At 45.9% G+C, this 21645-nt stretch overlaps 1 protein-coding gene across 1 annotated transcript in view; it reads right to left on the bottom strand.

Annotated features, from left to right (window-relative positions):
• Positions 1–21645, bottom strand: part of palld (palladin, cytoskeletal associated protein) — a 243012-nt gene that overhangs the window by 179991 nt on the left and 41376 nt on the right. Inside the window, exon 7 of the mRNA XM_060834813.1 lies at positions 17012–17318. Within this exon, the coding sequence (XP_060690796.1) occupies positions 17012–17318 (307 nt within the window). The remainder of the gene's footprint in view (positions 1–17011; positions 17319–21645) is intronic.

The following is a 21645-nucleotide window of genomic DNA, read 5'->3' as shown; positions in this document are numbered from 1 at the left end:
ATGTCTGTGCGGATTTCCTCCCACAGTCCAAAGATATGTAGGTTAGGTGGATTGGCCATGCAGGATTACAGGGATAGGGTAGGATGGAGGGTCTGGGTGGGATACTCTTCAGAGGAGCGGTGCAGACTCGATGGGCCAATTAGCCTGCTTCCACACTGAAAGGATTCCACAATTCTATGATTAACAGGGGTCAGACATGATGGATTGCTGAGGTTGGGGTGGGTTTACCTTGGTTGGACAGCTAGTGAGTGATATCAATCTTATGCATTCAATTCCTGCATGGACAGATGCCAACATGAAAGTCCCATCTTCTCAACCTCTCCTGAGGTGTGGTGATGCTCAGGCTAAACCACTAATCATCTCTCTCTCTCTCACACACACACTCTAATGAGAATGTAATGAGTAATGGGAAGTGTTGTAGAACAAAGGGACCATTGGGTGCAGGTACGTAATTCTTTAAAGATTGCATCATATATAGACAGGGTGGTTAAAAAGGCATTTGGCACACTCAGCTGCATTGCTCAGTCCTTTCAGTGTAGGAGTTGGGATGTTATGTTGGGGTTAAGATTAGAGTGGTGCTGGAAAAGCACAGCAGGTCAGGCAGCATCCGAAGAGCAGGAAAATCGATGTTTCAGCCTTTCATCACTTCTGTTCCTCGGATGCTGCCTGACCTGCTGTACTTTTCCAACACCACTATAATCTTGACTCTGATCTTCAGCATCTGCAGTCCTCACTTTCACCCTGTTATGTTGAGGGCTCTTCTGGAATACAGTGTTCAGTTCTGGTTGCCCTGTTATAGGAAGGATATGATCAAGCTAGAGAGAGTTCAGAAGAGATTTACCAAAATGTTGCCAGGTAGGTAAGGTTTATGTTACAAAGAAAGGCTGGATAGGCCGGGACTTTTTCACTTGAGTGTAGGAGACTGAGAGGTGACCTGATAAAGTTTATAAAATAATGAAAGATGTAGATAGAGTTGATGGGAGTTGTCATTTCCCCAACTAGGGGACTAGGGGGCACATTTTAAAGATAGGAGCAGAGAAATTAAGAAAAGACATAAGAGGCAATGTTTTTACTCTTCTGTGGAATGCATTCCAGAGGAAGCTGTGGGTGCAGGTACAATTACAACGTTTAAAAGGCATTTGGATGGATACATGAATTGGAAAGGTTTGGAGGGATATGGGGAAAGAGCAGGAAGGTGGGACTAGATTAGTTAGGGATTATTGTTGGCATGGACTGGTTGGACCGAAGTGCCTGTTTCTGTGCTATATGACTCTATGACTCTAAAAGAGGTCAGACTGGTTAAGGTTATGGTGACTTTATCTGTCAAGAGTGGGGACAAACAAAAGACAACCTGTCATCCCGACTCCCGCAAAATACTCTCCCAAAGAAGAATGAATTATAGAAAATTCCAGGTAGGCTCAATGTCCCACATCACAGTCGGAGTTTTCTCGGCCTACCCTGGAATAGTGAACACAGAGCTGGGAGGGTAAGTACCAATCAGGATGTCTCCCTGGAGGTTCTCCCAAGGTAGGCCAGAATGTGGTTAGGCAGGCCACAATGGTCAACAGTGTCAAATAAACACCCACCTGGGGCAGAGGGGCACAGTGAAACTCTTCAAGGGGCAGCACTGCAATGTGGCCTGGTGTCCTCAATACATTGGTAAGCCCACTGGTGCCACCTGTGGGACATCTGCCTCCCACAATCTGGCTCCTGGTAAGCATGGGCTCCAGGGATTCCCATCTGACCCTGACATCGCTGTCCTTCAGACCTCAGGAAAAACCAGACATAAGACAAAGGTGTGACCCTGAGGGAGGAACAATTGCTGAGCGCCAGCTCCGCCCTCCACTTCCACTGAAAGTACATTCCTAACCTACAGTCGTGGGAGGCACGGTGGCTCAGTGGATAGCACTGCTGCCTCACAGCACCGGGGACCTGGGTTCGATTCCATCCTCAGGCAATTGTCTGTGTAGAGTTTACATATTCTTCCCACGTCTGCATGGGTATCTTCTGGGTGCTCCGGTTTCCTCCCATACTCCAAAGATGTGCAGGTTAAGTGAATTGGCCATGCTAAGTTGACTGTAGTGTTCAGGGATGTGCAGATTAGGTGCATTAGTCAGGGGTAATGTAGAGTAGGAGGGGAATGGGTCTGGGTGGGATACTCTTCAGAGGGTTGGTGTGGACTTGTTGTGCTGAAGGACCTGTTTCTACACTGTAGGGTTTCTATGACTCAAACCTCCAGATACCACCATAGCATCAGACAGGCAATTACGTATGGAGGAATGCAAGAAATGCAGCCAATTTACATACAGCAACTCCTGAGCAGTCACCAGATCATCTGTTTATGAGTGATTTAGGGAAATATTCCCTCCTCTTTTAGAATATAGTGCCTGTAGCATCTTTAACATTGAATAGAACCATAGAATCCCTACAGTGCAGATAGAGACCATTGAGTCTACACCAGTCCTCTGAAGAATATCCCACCCTATCCCTGTAACCCACCTAGTCTTTCTTTCTAACTTAATACCGGTGAGCTAGCTCCTGCCCATGTACACGGCCTGAGAGGATGATCGAACCAGATTAAAGAGTAACTCTTACACATGTTGTAATGACAGCCACTACCAGTCCTAGCATAGTTAACCCACCTAGTCTGCACACTATGGGGTAATTTAGCATGGTCAATCCGCCCCAACTTATATATCCTTGGACTGCGGGAGGAAACCGGAGCACCCAGCAGAAACCCATGCAGACCCATGCAGAGAATAATGCAGGTTCCACACAGACGGTTGCCTGAGGCTGGAATCCAATCCGGGTCCCTGGTGCTGTGAGGCTGCAGTGCTAACCAATGAGCCATTGTGCCTCATGGACATGAGTCCTTGCTTCTAACAGCCCATCTGTAAGTGGGACAAAATGGCACTCCTTCAGCCATGGCTTCAGAGAGAAACAGATTTGGAGGAACTGCAAACAAGCCTGCCAACACGCTTCACCCGTTTCCCATTCGGCTGTGTGGAAAATGTGGGAGGCAGATTAGCAAAATGTGGGAGGCAGATTTTCTCTCGGTGTGAGTGCCTTTCTTTATAAAACCATCAGAAGTAGGGGCAGGAGTAGGTCATTTTGTCCATCAAGGATCTACATCTTCTCATTAAGACGTCCTGCTGATTCCCCTCGATTCCACACCGGAGTATGGCCTCAAGACCATGCCAATGAGTAACGAAGGTGGTACCAAACCTCTCTAAGCACCAGCTGGTAGTGGCTGTCATTACAACACGTGTAAGAGTTACTCTTTAATCTGCTTCGATCATCCTCTCAAACTGTGTACATGGGCGGAGCTAGCACTTGGTATTAAGTTAGAAAGAAAGAAATAGGAACAGGAGTAGGCCGCTCGGCCCATCAAGCCTGTTCCATCTTTCGATAGGATCATGGATCATCCCTCAATCCTCATCTCCACAGTCCTGCCTTCTCCCCAGCAACCATGATTCCCCATCCGATCGGGAATCTATCTCGACTGGTTTGTAGACACCAATGCACATGCACCGGGCACCATTTTGAATTGGACCTGCACGCACTTAGATGTGATGGGGGGAGGGGTTGTTGGTGGAGGCGCGGACACACACACACACACACACACACACACACACGCAGTTGGAATTGGGGGAGAGATTGGGATCAAGGTGGGGACGGGTGGAGAGATGGGAATGGGAGCGTTGGAGGGGGCAGATTGAGAGTGGGGAGGGAAGAGGCATTTTTAACAAGAAAGGAAATGACCCAGAGTGCTTCCCTGGAACGCTATCAATCTAATTTTGACACTAAATCACATAAAGAGAAGGTAAGGAGAGGTGATTGGTTAAAAGGTTAGGTTTTGAGTGCAGGAAAGGTGGACAGAGTTTAAGCTATTTTCAGGAGGGCATTCTAATAAGTTGGCGCCAGCAGCTGAAGGCAGGACTGCCAGTGAACTCCACTCAAGAATCCACTCAAGGCCTCAACTTGCAGAGTGCGGAGATTCCAGATGGTTATCAGCCCCTGGATCGATCAAACTGAGCTAAAATTTACACAAAGGATGGTTGGATGCAACATTTACAGCGATTAGCTGCAAAGTTCACCTCGGGAAGCAAAGCACATGAATTTAGCCTGCTTTTAGTGACTAAGTGTTTGTTTATACAGCTGACTTGGAGAGTCTGCATGACTCACCACGTGTCTGCAGCAAACACTGGGAACAGTAAGGAACTAAGGTTTAGGCAAACTGCTTTTCACAGAAGCCAGCAACTAACCACAGCTCTCTGTCCTGCTATGACATCTGGCACACATACTGTCATTTCCTGGGACCTCTTACTAAGAAATATATCTGTATAGCTTCAGGAGGGGTAGAGCTTCTATTGTGGTGTGGCTTCAGTCTCAAAGTTTTTTCCTGGTCATTGTTGAGAGGAGAAATTGTTGTTGACAGGGGGCAATTGTTTATTGTTGAGAGGAGATATTGTTTGTTGTTGAGAGGGGGTAATTGTTTGTGGTTGTGACGGGGTAATCGTTTATGATTGTGAGGGGGTAATTGTTTGTTGTTGAGATGGGGAAATTATTTGTAGTTGAGGGGGAGAAATTATACCTTTCGCAATTGGAAAGAGAACCTGAACCTTGAGACCATTTTGCAAATCCCTGGGAAGTACAAAAGCAGCTTGTTATCAATTAATAACTGCGCAAGTTTATGTCAAGGTCCCACTGGCAGTGAATAAGACCAAGGTCCAGTTGATCTGGATTATTGACACTGTTTGTTGAAGATGGGACTTTGACCAGGAAGCTAGGAGAAGGGAGCTCCATTGTGTAAGGCACAAGTGGATCATTGTTACCGGCTTCAAAGAAATGACAGATAGGGCCACGTGTTAATGTTTCCTTCGAAAGATGGTACAATGCAGTGCTCCCGGTGTGATCCAGACTCATACAAAATCCTGTGAAGATTGCTAGCACTTCCGGGTTACATTCGAAGGACAATGTTCCATAGGCATGGCCCTTGTGTATCCTCATTTCTGGGCTCTTATGTATCCCTCTGATTTTAGTCACTTAAGCTGTTTCAAGCCCAAGTCCTTCCCTAAGCCCCATCCAGTCAGCACTCCTCTTTGAAGACGTTCCTGCACAGCTAACCCTTTACGGATGAACATTTGGTCATCCATCTTAATATCTCCACACTTGGCTCAGTGTCAATGTTTGTTTGATGCTCTGAAGTGCCTTGAAACATTTTACTATAATCAAGCTGCAAGTTTGTCTTTTAAAAAAAGAATATCACGTATAGAATGTAGCGTCCGTGAGGAAATTGTGTTCTTGAACCACTCCATGTGGTTCAGGAACCAACCACAATGCTCTTACAGAGGGAATTCCAGGATTTTGACCCACAATGCCAAAGCTAATAGACGGTCCAATTTATTGTGGCAGAGTTGAATACAAAAGAATGGAGGATCTGCTTCAGCTATACACTGATGAGGCTGTATTTGAGGTAGTTTGTGCAGTGGCAGTCTCCTGATTTAAGAAAGGGTGTAAACAGTTCAGCGAAGATTTATTGGATTACTACTTGGAATGGGCATGAGGTAAGATAGGACAGACTAAGACTGTAACTGCTGGTGTTTACAAGAGTAACAGGCAATAGGATTGAATCACAAAAGGCCCTGAGGGGTCCTCACTGCAAGAAAGGGACATTTGGGTAATCTAGAACCAGGGGTTACTTGGTAAAAGTCAGAACTTGCCCACATCAGATGGACCTGAGGAAAATCCTTTTCTGACAGAGAACTGTGTGTCTTTCGAACTCTCGTCCTCGAAACACAGTAGAAACAAAGTCCTTCTACCTTTCTAAGGCAGAGGTAGAAAGATTTTTAAAAAATCATTCAAGGCACGCTGTCTTGGACAGCATTTATTGCCCGTTCCTAGTTGTCCTTGAGAAGGTGGTAGTGAGTTGCTTTCTTGAAGTCCACCTGCTGTGGGTTGACCCACAACGGCCTTGGGGAGGGAATTCCTGGATTTTGAGCCAGTGACACTGAAGGAACAGCGATATATCTCCAAGTCAGGATGGTGAGTGGCTTGGAGGGAGCCCTGCAGGTGATAGTGTTCTAATGTATGTGCTGCCTGTCTAGATGGAAGGTGCTCTCTTAAGGAGCCTTGGTGAATTTCTGCAGCGCATCTTGTAGATAGTATACACTGCTGCTACTGAGCGTTGGTGGTGGAGGGAGCAGATGTTAATAAACAAGAGGGTGAGAGAGTATTGAGTGTGGTCAGGAATGTGGAATTATCAGACCAACCAAGGCAGGCTCAAGGAGCTGAGTGTCCTTCCTCTGTTCTGAATTCTTGCCTTTGTATATAAGGGCATTGATTTCTACTGCTACAGAAAATGTGCAGTTGGTGAAAGAACCTTTGCATTCTCAGAATCTAAAAGCCCTCTGTCCCACTGCACCCGACCCTATGTGAAAGGGGATGATGGGAACAGTGTCTGTTGTGACACATCAGGGTTCACTAACCTTGGGCTGGATGGAGACACCCAGCACCAATGGGAAGCTCATCCTGTCCATGTCATAGCAAGGTGTGCACACCCAGCGCCAATGGGAAGCTCATCCTGTCCGTGTCATAGCAAGGTGTGCACACCCAGTGTCAATGGGAAGCTGATGTTGTGACCTACACTTCTCACTGGCAGCATTCTGTGCATTCAGGCCGTCTGTACTGCTTTTTGAGTCATATAATTCTTCTGTCTGTGAAGCCAGCCACACTGAACCCTGCTCAAGACCTCGGAAGCAATGTTTTAGGATTAGATTAGATTCCCTACAGTGTGGAAACAGGTCCTTTGGCCCAACTCGTCCACACCCACCCAGGCCCATTTCCCCTAACTAATACACCTAACTCTACGGACAATTTAGCATGTCCAATTCACCTAACCTGCACATCTTTGGACTGTAAGAGGAAACTGGAGGAAACCCACGCAGACACAGGGAGAATGTGCAAACTCCACAAAGACAGTCACCCGAGGCTGGAATTGAACCCGGGTCCCTGGTGCTGTGAGGTAGCAGTGCTAATCACTGAACCACCGTGCCGCCCCAACAGTATCCCACCCAAACCTATTCTCCTACCCTATTACTCTACATTTCCCCGACTAATGCACCTAACCTACACATCCCTGAGCACTATGGGCAATTTAGCATGGCCAATTCACCTAACCTGCACATCTTTGGACTGTGGGAGGAAACCGGAGCACCCGGAGGAAACCCACGCAGACATGGGGAGAATGTGCAAACTCCATACAGAGAGTAGCCCGAGGCTGGAATTGAACCTGGGTCCCTGGTGCTGTGAGGCAGCAGTGCTAACCACTGAGCCACCTTGCCGCCCCTACCTTCTGCCTTTAGTTTTTATTTCTCAGCCTTCACTTTGAAGGAGCTTTCTCAAGACAAATTGTTGGTCTACAACATGTCACCCAATCCATACCAATCTGCAGTTATATTCCTGTGCAGACAGATCATGACTTTCCCCAGTAACAATGAGACTGCAGCCTGTATCTTAACATCTCCTTTCATTCCTGGGTCATTAAGTTTATTCAAGGCTGAGATGGACAGATTTTTAATCAGGAAAGGAATCGAAGGTTATGAGGAAAAGGCAGGAAAGTGGAGTTGCGTACTATCAGATCTGCCGTGACCTCACTAAATGATGGACTAAACTCATTGTGTTGAATGGCCTATTTCCTGCTCCTACATCTTGTGGTATTCAGCAAATTCCAGGATTGCATTCCTAAGCCTCTTATCTTGCTCCTTTTGATCACCTGTCCTAATATCACTTTATTTGGATCAGTGTGAAATTTTGATTGGTCATGCTGCTGGGGAGGTAAACAATGTAAAAGGCGCTATATCAACGCAAGTTCTCGCAATACAAGTGTGTGTGTGTTTGACTGTGCCTGTGTGCTTGACTGGCCTTCACAGAAATACCATGAACTACACTGACACAGCTCAAGTGTTTGGAAAGGTCAGTATAAACTTCATTTGGAGAGCCAGGCAGGAAGTACAGAGGGGTTTGACAGGTTCTTCACAGAGTGAATCAAAAACCACAGACTGTCGGCACTAAGCTGGCTATCAATGCCAAAAGTACTGAGTACTCAGATATTTGCACACAGGCAAATAACTGAGTTTTGAGATGTTTGAGTAATGGGCCTAGTTTTAAGTTGCTTACATTGGGAAAACAGTTTTAAAGGTACTGTGTCATGGAGCCATAGAGTTGGACAGGACGGGAACAAACCCTTTGGTCCAACTCGCCCATACTGACCAGATCTCCTAAACTAACCTAATCCCTTTTGACTCATATCCCTCTAAACCCTTTCTATTCATATATCCATCCAGATGCCTTTTAAATATTGTAATTGTACCAGCCTCCATCACTCCCTCTGGCAGCTCATTCCATACACGTACCACCCACTGCGTGAAAACATTGCCCCTTAGGTTCCTTTTCTATCTTTCCCCTCTCACCCTAAACCTATGCCCTCTAGTTCTGGACTCCCCTATCCCGGAGAAAGGACTTTGTCTACTTACCCTATCCATGACCCTCATGATTTTATAAACCCCTATAAGGTCACCCCTCAACCTCTGACGCTCCAGGGAAAACAGCCCCAGTCTATTTAGCCTCTCTCTATCACTCAAACACTCCAACCCTGGCAACCTCTTTGTAAATCTTGTCTGAAACTTCCAAATTTCACAACATCTTTTCTGTAGCAGGGAGACCAGAAATTGAACGCAGTTTTCCAAAAGTGGCCCAACTAATGTCCTGTACAGTCGCAACATTCCATCCCAACTCCTACACTCAATGCACTCACCAATAAAAGCAAGTGTTCCAAACGCCTTCTTCACTATCCTGTCTATTTGTGACTCTGCACTGCTAGGTCTCTTTGATCTTGTAGCTGACTCAGTTTTAGGCAGTGTGACCAATACCCGCAGGAGAAAGTTAATGGACACTTAGGCATGGGAGCCAAACAAACAGAATGCGAGGGCTGGCGTGTGTAGCGGCTGCCCATGGGTTTGTGGGACTGTGGGAGCTCTGGAAGGTCAGCTGCCCAGAATCCTGCTCCGACTTCCTATCTTTCTGAGTTTCTGAGAACACAGGTGCGTACTACATAACTACAAATATCAACCATTAGAAAAGACATGGCAATGGACATCCCAAAACCAAACAACTCAGCACATAGGACAACTATCTCTAATATAAGGTGGTCCTGTAAAATCCTGGAAGGTTGCTCACCCTGCCCAAGGGACTTGCACGTGGCTCTAGTTTGAAGCGAATTGTAGGTGGGCCAGTAGCACAGGGCACCATTTGTCTTTATACTGCAGCTGGAGTTTGTTTTGTAAGTTTGGAAATGGATCCCTTGGCCTGGGTGTGCTAATCCTCTCACATCTATGAGTACGCCATCAATCAAAGTTAAAAATCACACAACACCAGGTTATAGTCCAACAGGTTTAATTGGAAGCACACTAGCTTTCGGAGCGACGCTCCTTCATCAGGTGATTGTGGAGAGCTCGATCATAACACAGAATTTATAGCAAAGATTTGCAGTATAGACAATAAATTTTTCAATGTATAATTTCAGTTACATCACACTGCAAATTTTTGCTATAAATAGCTCAAATCCTCCAACCCTGACAACATCCTTGTAAATCTTTTCTAAGCCCTTTCAAGTTTCATAACATCCTTCTGATAGGAAGGGGACCAATAATTACACGCAATATTCCAAAAATGGCCTAACTTCCTGCAACATGACCTCCCAACTCCTGTACTCAATACTCTGACCAATCTAGTACTTGGACAAACTGGAGAAACTAAGAGAGATCATCTCTTGACATTCAGTTGTGTTAGAATCAAGAATATACGGTATAGGAGGCCATTCAACCCATTGGGTGTGTACAAGCTCTGGAAACAGCTGCCTAGCCAGTCCCACTCTCCAGCCCTAACTCTGTAGCCCTTCATCACTATCAACCAAATAGTGGTGGGGAGTCCAAAACTAGAGGGCATAGTTTGAAGGTGAGAGGCAAAAGATTTAAAAGGGGCAACTTTTTCACACAGAGAGTGGAACGTGTATGGACTGAGCTGCCAGAGGAAGTGGTGGAGGCTGGTATGATTATAACGTTTAAAAGGCATCTGGATGGGTATATGAATAGGAAGGGGGATATGGGCCAGGTGCTGGCAAATGGGACTAGACTAATGTAAGATATCAGGTTGGCATGGATGAGTTGGGTCAAAGGTCTGTTTCCACACTGTATGTCCCTATCAATCTTCTTTGAAACCTCCAGTGGAATCTTCCTCCACCACTCTCCCAGACTGTGCATTCCAAATCCTAACAACTTTCAGAGTGAAGAAGTTACTCCTCATCACCTTCCGAGCTCTCCTGCTGAACAGCTTGAAATTGTGACTCCTCGTTACTGACATACCCACTAGTGGATATAGAATATTGTTCATAATTTTCAGCACCTCAGTGGGGTCACCTCTTAATCTTCTCTCCTATAAGGAGAATGAGACCCATTTCTTACATCCTTCCCTGTATCTAAAATCTCTCATCCTTGGTATCATTCTAGTAAATCTCCTTTGCACTGTCTCCAGGGCTTTAGAACATAGAACACAGAATGATACAGCGCAGAACAGGCCCTTCGGCCCTCAATGCTGTGCTGACCTGTGAACTATTCTCAGCTCGTCCCCCTACACTATCCCATCATCATCCATGTGTTTATCCAAGGATTGTTTCAATCTCCCTAATGAAGCTGAGTTGACTACATTAGCAGGTAGAGCATTCCACGCCCTTACCACTCTTTGCATAAAGAACCTGCCTCTGACACCTGTCTTAAATCTATCACCCCTCAGTTTGTAGTTATGCCCTCTCATACACACTGACATCATCAGCCTAGGAAGAAGACTTTCACTGTTTACCCTATCTAATCCTCTGATCATCTTGTATGTCTCTATCAAATCCTCTCCTGGCCTTTTTCTTGCCAATGAGAACAGGTTCAAGTCTCTCAGCCTTTCCTCATAAGACCTTTCCTCCAGACCAGGCAACATCCTGGTAAATCTCCTCTGCGCCTTTTCCAATGCTTCCACATCCTTCCTGAAATGGGGCAACCAGAACTGTACACAATATTCCAAATATATTCTGATCAATGATTTGTCGAGGTATAGCATCACTCCCTTTTGGTTTTATTTTTTATTTATAAACATATGAGCCTTCTTAATAATTCTTTCACCTTGCCTGGTCACCTCCAAGCAATCCCAGGGCCTCTGATCAATATCCTGCAGGCTATGAGTGGCCTGAAAACTAGTCAACCCTTTAAACTGGCCCAAAACAGAGAATGTTGGAGAAACTCAGCAGGTCTGACAGCATCTGTGGGGAGAGAGAGGAACTTTGACAGTCTGGAGTCACATCGGACTTGAAACGTTGACCCTGCTTCTCTCTCCACAGATGCTGTCAATGTTCTGGTGACTGGGGAATTCAGAACCAGGGGTCACAGTCTAAGGATAAAGGGGAGACCATTTTGTACTAAGACAAGGAGAAATTTCTTCTCCTAGACAGTGGTGAGTCTGTGGAATTCGCTGCCACAGAAAGTAGTTGAGGCCAAAACATTGAGTGTTTTTAAGGAGTTAGACATAGTTCTGAGGGCTAAAGGGGCTGGGGAGAAAATGGGAACAAGGACTAAGTTGGATGATCAGCCACGATCATATTGAATGGCGAAACAGGCTCAAAGGGCTGAATGGCCTACTCCGGCTCCTCTTTTCTCTCCTTTAATACTTCTCCAGCATTCTGAGTGCTCACTTCAAATATTCAGCATCTGCAGTTTGATGTTATTCACAGAAAGTGATAAGACTTCTTTGGAGTCACTTAGCTTGGAATAACTCACCTCCTGTTCACCCTTCACAAGGCACAGTCAGGAGGGTGAAGGAACCATCCGGGGGAAAGCAGTCCGTTTGACAGGCCCCCACATACATCATCTTTAACATTCACTCCCGCCACCACTAACATTCAGTAACAGCAGTGTGTAACACCTACAAAATGCAGCAGTTTGCTAAGGCCCCTCGGACAGCACCTTCCAAACCACTTCCATCTAGAAGGACATGGGCAACAGATACAGAGGAACACCCACCACCTGCAAGTTCCTCTCCAAGACACTCACCATCCTGAATTCGAAATATATCACCGTCCCTTCAGTATCACTGGGTCAAAATCCTGAAACTCCCTCCCTAATGGCATTGTGGGTGCCCCAACATCACAAGGACTCTATGAGGTTTAAGAAGGCTGTTCAAAGCCACCCTTATCAAAAGCAGTTAAATGGTTGAATAATAAATACAGGCCCAGTCAACAACGGCCACATCCTGTGAAAGATTTAATAAAAATGATGGAGTTGTCTGCTTATGAGCAGAGAATGCGAAGAGAAGATTTGATAAAAGTATCATGCAAGTTTAGATAGTTTAAAAGTGAAGACATAGTTTCTGCTAACTGAACGACCACAGGGGACAAAAGCATCAGAGAGGGCATGAGCAAAAAACAAGTTTTAATGCAACAACTAATTAGGATTTGGAATGCATGGCCCATTAACATATTTTAATCTGTATCATTACGTTATTCAATCAGAGACATGGTTTCCTTTGTTAAAGACCTGACAAGCCATTGCTTGCAGTGGTAGAGGTGGGTACGAGTCTACACATCTGCACACAATCCCTAATGGCACCTTCCCCCTCTGTTTCCCAACTCCCCACCCTACAGTGACTCCCCTCCTCTGCGTTCCCCTCCCAATGACCTCAATTGTGGCTAAAGTGCAGAACATAGTGGGCAATGGTGCCAAAACAAGACCAGATATAAACAGTAGGGTTTACCTCAGCTGGGCGAAAGGATTAAATACAGATGGTTTATTCTGGTTGGGTTACAAAGCCCTGAGGCCCAAGGCTTTGAGGGAAACGCAGTGACATGGCAAACTACAACATGGAGTTGTCCACAAACTGGTTGTCACATGCATGACATTCTAAAAAATTGACAAAAGTGTATGGCATTAACTTTACTCTGATAGATGTAAAGAGACTCCGAGAGGGCCACAGGCTTTGAAAGGTGCAGTAGTTCCTATTGCACATTACTGAACTCCTGTTCTGAACAAAAGTTGGATAGGACTCAAAATGTTCACTCTCCTTCTCTCTTCAGAAATGCTGCAAGACCTCCCAGGTTTCTCTATTTGTTGGCGTGCTTTATTTATTTCAGGTTTGCACCATCCTCAGTGGTTTGGGCTGAGTATTGAAACCTTATCATTTGTGACTCGGACTTACGCACATGTTTAAACAGCCCTTGAGCATCCGGCCCTGCCAGAATTAAACACCATATCTGATAAACATCAGTCTGCTGTCCGATTTCTATTTACACTGTATTCAAGAGATACGTAAGAAAGGAAGATACTGGATGCTGGATTTCCAGCAGCTTAAGTCTCAGGGAAGGATTTCCAGACTGTTCAAGTATTGAGGCATTTTTACACTCCTTAGGATTTGAACAGAAATATTCACAATCAGGATTCATTCCTGACAAAGGGCTTTTGCCTGAATGTCGCTTTTCCTGCTCCTCGGATGCTGCCTGACCCGCTTTGTTTTTCCAGCACCACACTCTTGACTCTAATCTCCAGCAACTGCAGTCCTCACTTTCGCCCAGACACTGAACTGGACTAGCTGTGTATGCAATATCTGGCTACAACAGCAGTTCAGAGGCTGGGAATGCTGTCTTCCCTAACAGAGTCCCACATCTACACGACATAATCAGGAGTGTGATGGAGTACTCTCCACTTGCCTGGATGGGTGCAGCTCCAACAACACTCACGAAGCTTGACACCATCCAGGACAAAGCAGCCCACTTGATTGGCACCAGATCCACAAGCGTCCACTCCCTCCACTGTCGATGCTCAGTAGCAGCAGTGGGCACTCTCTACAAGATGCACTGCAGAAATTCATCAAAGCTCTTCAGACAGCACCTTACAGACCCGTGACCACTTCCATCTAAAAGGACGCAGGCAACAGACACAGCATTTCCCCTCCAGGTCACTCACACCTTGATTTGGAAATGTATCACTGTTCCTTCAGTGTTGTTAGGTCAAAATCCTGGAACTTCTCCCTGTATCAAATAGTCCAGAGCAGGTCAAGTAGGCCTGCAAAACCCCACATCCCCTGAATTTTAAATTAGATTAGATTAGATTACTTACAGTGTGGAAACAGGCCCTTCGGCCCAACAAGTCCACACTGACCCACTGAAGCGCAACCCATCCAGACTCATTCCCTTACATTTACCCTGCCCCTAACACTACGGGCAATTTAGCATGGCCAATTCACCTAACCTGCACATTGTTGGATTGTGGGAGGAGATTGGAGCACCTGGAGGAAACCTACGCAGACACAGGGAGAATGTGCAAACTCCACACAGTCAGTCGCCTGAGGCGGGAATTGAACCTGGGTCTCTGGCGCTGTGAGGCAGCAGTGCTAACCACCTTTAAAATTATTTGTTTTAAATGGGCTAAACATCCTTTGAAGTAGAGGTAACATTAAGTGTTTGTATGCTACGACAGGTGTCCAGTATACTGTATCTCTGTGGGAGGGGAATGTACAGACACATACACAGTGACTGGTGCAGGAACACACACAGACTTGCACGCACCCACACAGACGGTTACATTTAAGCGTGAGTACACATGCACACCCACCCTCACACATGAATTCAGTCACTCAATGCAGCTTTCTGCTAGCCTGCCAAATGAACATACCAATCACTTCAGTTTGAACAAATGCCATCCACCGCAACTATTTTAGAGCGGGGGAGTGGCTCAAGTTGTTAGCTGACACGCAGGTAATTCATGTAGAACAATTAATGAGCTAGATCATGTTGATGGGACAGGATTAATAAAATGATTGAAATGCTACGCTAATTAACTTGGCTTTATTGGTGTTGAGCTGAACAAACCCTTCAGCCCTTTCCTGGTGGCATGTGCAAACATCCTACATGTTGAAACAAAATGACAGCCTAATTGTACACCATAGAACAAGACATTGTCCTGTAAGTCAACAGTCTGCTACAGCCAGACACCAATGGGATGACCTACAGTAAATCTGACAGACCAAAGAAACCTAAAGGAACCATCTCTGGTCTTTCAAGTTAATCTTAACCTCGATTTAGTCACTTAATCTTACACATTAATGGTGTAACTTATTTAATGAACTCTTTGCCATAATCTCATTAGGCCTAATTGTCTACCCGTTCCCAGTAGAGGGATAGCCACTACTGTACTGACCTGGTATGATTGCAGAAAGGTGGGAATACTTTGGCAAGATGACCCAATGTTCCTATTCCCAAATCTTCTCCCAGTCCAGCCTCAAGACTGAAGATTGCAAGCATAGAATCAACAGCTCAGCTGACCCATCTGCTCCATGTCAGAGTTTAACCCGTGCTCAAGTCCCCTCGTCTCCTCCCATTGGCATCATCTGCTATCTCTCTCTCTCTCTCACATCTACTTCCCCCTTAAATGCACCTACATTTGTTATTAGTCTCAACTGATGTTCATGCTACCACATTCCACATTCTCATCACTCTTTGGGCATAGAGGTTTCTGCAAAATTCCCTCCTGGATTTACTTGTCATTATTTTGTATTCATGGCCTCATCTTTTGATCTGTTCAACAAATGGAAACAAATTCTTGATCAATGCACAGCTCCACCTTCAACACTATAAAACCCAACCAAACTAATCTCCAAACTCTGAGACTCAGGTCTCTACTCCATCCTCTGCCACTGGATCACTGATTTCCTGACCCACAGACTGCAAGCAGTGAGGACAGGCAACAGCACCACCCCTCCCAAAACCCTCAATGCAGGGGCCTCCCTGTGTACTCAGCCCCTCACAGTCCTCCCTGTACACTCATGATTGTGTGGCCACATTTCGTCCTAACTCAATCTACCGGTTAATTGAAGACACCACTGTTAGAGGCTGGATCTCAAACAATGGTGTGACAGAATACAGGGAAGAGATAGAGTGCTTAGTGGCGTGGTGTAAAGGTAACAATCCCTCCCTCAATGTCAGCAAAACTGAAGAGCCTCTCATTGACTTCAGGAAGCAGAGTGGAGGCCACGCCACTGTCTGTATCAATAGTGCTGAGGTGGTGATGGTCCTGGTCCTGGTCCACCCACCTGACGCAAATGTCAAGAAAACACAACAACGCCTCTACTTCCTTAGGAGGCTAAGGAAATTCAGAATGTCCACAATGACTCTTACTAGATGCACCACACAAGGCAGTCTGTCCGGATGCATCTCGGCTTGGTATGGCAACTGCTCTGCCCAGGACTGTTAGAAACTACCAAGAGTTGTGGACACAGCCCAGACCAACCTTCCATCAACTGACTCCAACTATCTTTCTCATGACTTGGGAAGGTAGCCAACTTTATCAATAAACCCTCCCACACTGGTTATAATCTCTTCCAACCTCTTCTGCCAGGCAAAAGATACAAAAGCTTAAACACATGTACCAAAACATTCAAGATCAGCTTCGTCCCTGCTGTTATTAGATCGCTGAATAGCTCTCTCGAACGTTAAACTTAATGTTGATCTCGCCCTTTGTGCACTTTCTCTGCAGCTATAACATTGTATTCCTTGTTCTGTTCTATTACCCTCATGCGCTTTGTGTGAAATGATCCATCTATACTACAAGCAAAACAAAACTTTACACTGTACCTAAGTACGTGACAATAATAAATCAAATCAAATCAGAAAGTGTTCAGAAGAGAAGGATGAGAACCTGCTAAATTATAAACTGGACATAAAACCCTTGTAAGTATCTGAAAGTCTTTTGCAATTCAACATATGGATGTCAGTCTGTCAAACCTGTTGTGCTCCGTGCTCCAAATGTGCTTTAACATTAAAACATGACTGAAGCAAACTTTTCCCCTGATAGCACCAAACCAATGACCCTCTGTTGAAAACTAAGGAGGGCTGAGATGAGATTGAGTAAACTGCTGTACTTACAGCCTGGGTTTGGCAGCTACAGGCGGTGGTTCCTTTGCCGGGGATGGCGGTGCGGCTGCAGGTTGTGGGCATTGCCTTTGGCTTGGTCCATTGATCTCTTGGCTCGCAGAACTACCATTGGGTAACTTCTCGGCAGGACTGAGCTGCAGTTCGAAGGCGGCTAAACTGGGCTTGGTCTCAAGGCTCTTCACCTGGACTGGGTCAACAGTCCTCTTAGGAGGCAATTCCAATGAACTGATTTCATTCTGAGGCGATGGCATAAGATTATCCACTAAACCATTCCCATTATTTGGAACACCTTCATCTCCTGCAGAGAAAGAGAGAGAGTTGGACTTACAGTAGTTCATTAAATCAATGTGCTCTTTGCTCAGTGTTTGTATTGATGGACTAGCAACCCAGAGTTCACAGGTTCAAAACAGAAAAGACCGCAGATGCTGGAAACCTGAGATAAAAGCATAGACTAGGAGACTGGAAGGACTGCAGATACTGGATGTCAGAGTCAACGGATGTGAGGCTGGAAAAACATGGCAGGTCAGACAGCATCCGAGGAGCAGAAGAGTCAACGTTTCGGCCCGACTTTCCTGCTCCTCGGATGCTCTGACCTGCCGTGCTTTTCCAGCCTCACATCCATTGGCTATAAAAGCACAAACTGCTGGAAGCATTCAGCAGGTCAGGCAGCATCGATCAGAACAGAAACAGAGTTGAAACTTCTCATGTTAGCAACCTCTCGTCGGGAGGTCAAAACAAAAAGCAAAATTGCTGGCGAAACTCAGGCAGTGCCTTCAGTCCTGATGAAGCGGCAACGAACCCGAAACGTTAACTCTGACCTCTCTCTCTCTCTGTAGATGCTGCCCGAGTTTCTCCAGGAATTTCTGCTTTTGTTTCTGACCTCCACAGTTCTTTGTTTCCAATCAGGAGTTCGAATCCTGGCCAATGCAAGTTGTAGAAGTTGTGAAGTTGAATTGATTGGGTGGAATTTCATGCTACCTTTCTGTGGAGATGGTGGAGGTGGCAGGAACAGCTGAGAGGGTGCCAGGTGAGGACTCTATAACCCTCGGCCCTGAGTAATGCAGGGAGGAGAGATGTGTAGGGACCTATCCGCTCTGACACCATAATGGGCTCTCAACAGTAGTCGAGGCTGTGGTGCTGGAAAAGCACAGCAGGTCAGGCAGCATCTGAACAGCCTTTGTCAGGAAGTGAGGGTGGGGGCCCAAGGGAGCGGAGAGATAAATAGGAGAGGGGTAGAGCTAGGGGGAAGATAGCTGGGAACACCATCAGTTGAAGAAGGTGGGTGTGGGTGAAGATGATAGGTCAGAGCAGAGGGTGGAGTGGATAGGTGTGAAGGAAGATGGACAGGTAGGACAATTCAAGAGGGCAGTGCCGAGTTGGAGGGTTGGATCTGGGATATTGTGAAACTGTTCCCATTTTGTGGAAGGACCCGGAAGCAGAAGAACACACAGATTTAAGGAGATTGCCAAAGGAAGCAAAGGTGACATGAGGTAAAATGTTTATACGTTGGAAATCTTTGGTTAATGTTGACAAGCTCACTGCCTGAGAATGTGGGAAGAGGGAGGACAGCTCCAATCACGGCTTTGGACAGGAATCAGATAATTATCTGAAGAGAAAGGATTGGCGGGGATGTGGGGAGAAGGAAGGGAGAGTGGGAATATTGGAGTTTCTCTTGTCAAGAGCTAATGTAGACGTGGCAGCCTGGTGTCGATTCCAGTTCCAGGCCTCCCTAGAAACCAAGCTCCTGTTTGTTATGCCATTCTCTAACTGTCCTGGAGGAGGTGCTGGTGATCAACCTTCTCAAACCACTCATAGTGTCGGAACACTTGGAGGGTTGTCAGAAAGGAAATTCCATGATTTTTGAGAGAAGGCACTAGTATAGTGACATTGTCACTCAAACATTAATCCAGGAGCCCAGGTAAGTTTCCTGCGAAATGGGTTCGAATCCCATCGGGGGCAGCTTGCGAGGTCTGAATTCAATTTGTAAAATGTGGAATTCAAATTGTCACGATGTTGTAAAATCACATTTGTTAACCAATGTCTTTTGGAAGAGCCCAGCAAGCCACACTCAGTTCAAGGGCAATGAAAGATGGACAACAAATTCTGCCCTTGCTAGTGACATCCCACGAATGAATTCAAAGAAGAAATTTTGATCCAGCGACAGTGAAGGAACAGCAATATATTTCTAAGTCAGGATGGTGAGTGGAGGGGAACTTGCATGGGGTGGGTGTTCCTGTGTATCTGCATCCCCTGCCCTTTGAGGTGGTCAGTGGTCACAGATTTGTGAAGTTCAGCGAGGTGTTGCGATGCATGGTACACACAGCCAGGGTGTGTTAGTGACAGAGGGATGAAGGTATTTGATCAAGTGGGCTGCTTTGTGTGTTCATCTGACAGCAGTAGCGTCACCTGCTGCTCCAGACTAGCCAGACACAGACCATATTCTATTGTCATAAGGACACCTGGATTCCCACACAGGCATGTTGAATGGGCCACGTGCCAACAGAAATATTTCAGTTTACCATCACAGGTGTTCACTGCTCCTGCAGACAAACCTCCTCTCTCTGTATATTCTGACAGTGATTTCCCATTGAATTGGGGAGGGTGGCATTAAGCCTAAGGGAAATACTTTCTAGTACCAATTACTCCCCCTCACGGATACTAAAAAGAATGTAGTTTCTACCTGAGCGATAGTTCAAAGAGTTTTATTTGGCACCTCACAATGTAACTCGAAAATTCTTCTGTAATCTACCTCGCTGTCCCGTACAGTAAGAGAAAGTTCCAGCAACACTAGATTGCTTGAACAGTTGTCTGTCTTAGTTTGTATGTGGTGTGGAGATGTTGGAGTTGGACTGGGGTAGACAAGGTCAAAAATCAAACAACACCAGGTCATAGTCCAATGGGTTTATTTGAAATTGTTCAGCTGCTTCCTCAGGCCTGATATGATGGGGAGGTATAAGACACATTTTTTTTACATTAGAATCCCTGCAGTTTGGAAACAGGCCCTTTGGCCTAAGAAGTCCACACCACCCTCCAAAGAGCCACCAGACCTATTCCCCCTACCTTATATTTACCCCTGACTAACACACCTAACCTACGCATCCCTCGACACTACGGGCAATGTGCCGTGGCCAGGTCACCTAACCTGCACATCTTTGGACTGTGGGAGGAAACTGGAGCACCTGGAGGAAACTCACGCAGACACAGGGAGAATGTGAATTGACCCCGGATCCCTAACACTGTGAGGCAGTGGTGCTAGATATTGAGGCACCATGCTGCACTCATTTATAAGCGAAAAGGATAAAAACTTTAAAACTAGCCATCCTTGTTGAATCCTTTAATCAGTTAGGAGGTAGACTGTTGATTAAAATGCAAAATCCAGATTCCTTTCAAGTCTTTGTCCCTAGATAATTGAAGGTTGTATCAATGTACAAGGGGACATATCTTCAGTTTGATAATGCACTTTGGGTGTGAGGTCCCACTTTGAATCTGTCTGGGTTTTAAGTTGAGGTCTGGGGTTTTTTTTGACAGAAAAAAATCTATTGCCTGACTATGTACAGGCACTGTATCAGACAAAGAGAAGCTGAGGAATTGGTCACTTGAACGCCCCCGCCCCCGCCCCCCATCCTAACCAATCCTGTTCTCCACTATGAATGAGACCTCATCTGATCTGTACCTTAACTCTGTTTACCCAGCCTGGGTTCCACATCGCACAGTGGACAAATCTCTCGATCACAGTTGGGAAATCTACAACTGATTCCCAAACTCAACAGCTTTTGTTCTCGAGGGGTGGTGGGACAGAATTCCAGATTTCCACAACACAGGACAATGAGTCTATCGCTTCACTTGAAAGAGAGTCAGGTTTATACCTAAATTGCATATGCCCGTTCCTCAGTTAGAGGGTGCCTATGGAAGCAGGCTTTTCCTGGCTACTGTCCAAATTCTCTCACCTTAGAGGAATTCCAGGCACAGGGGAATATTGAATAGCGGTGCAGATTCAAGGGGCTGAATGGCCTACTCTTGCTTCTATTTCTTCCTGTCTTATTGTAAAACGTAATTTCCTGGGAATTTCCATGGAGTCAGCTGCAGGTGGGATTCGAGAGGAGTGACTATCTGGCCATCGGAAAATTTGGGTCAACATTGGAGGTTGCTGACCCAACTGTGTTCTCTTTTCCAGCTGAATGGAAATCTCTCCGGAATTGTTCTGTGATCAGCAGGAGTGGAAGAACAAGACGTGACCACTCCAGGCTGTCATGTAACTAAGGGCTCCTCAGTGATCAGAAATATTAAAGCCAGGAGGCATATCGCCCAACGTTCTCTCACACAGAAATTTGGATTTTGGAGGGTGTGGTGCTGTTTGTGCAGGAAAAGGGGCAAGACAAAGGGTGAGGAGGAAATCCCAGCCACACCTAACCTGAATCTTACTTCCGATTGGGCCAGCTGTGAGGTGGCCTTCAGAGGTAAAAACAATGACAGCAGATGCTGGAAACCAGATTCTGGATTAGTGGTGCTGGAAAAGCACAGCAGTTCAGGCAGCATCCAAATTCGCTGCTCCTTGGATGCTGCCTGAACTGCTGTGCTCTTCCAGCACCACTAATCCAGAAGGTGGCCTTCAGATATCACATGAT

The sequence above is a fragment of the Hemiscyllium ocellatum genome, chromosome 2 (assembly GCF_020745735.1).
Source record: "Hemiscyllium ocellatum isolate sHemOce1 chromosome 2, sHemOce1.pat.X.cur, whole genome shotgun sequence".
Classification (NCBI taxonomy): domain Eukaryota; kingdom Metazoa; phylum Chordata; class Chondrichthyes; order Orectolobiformes; family Hemiscylliidae; genus Hemiscyllium; species Hemiscyllium ocellatum.
This window is presented reverse-complemented; position numbering and strand designations above follow the sequence as displayed.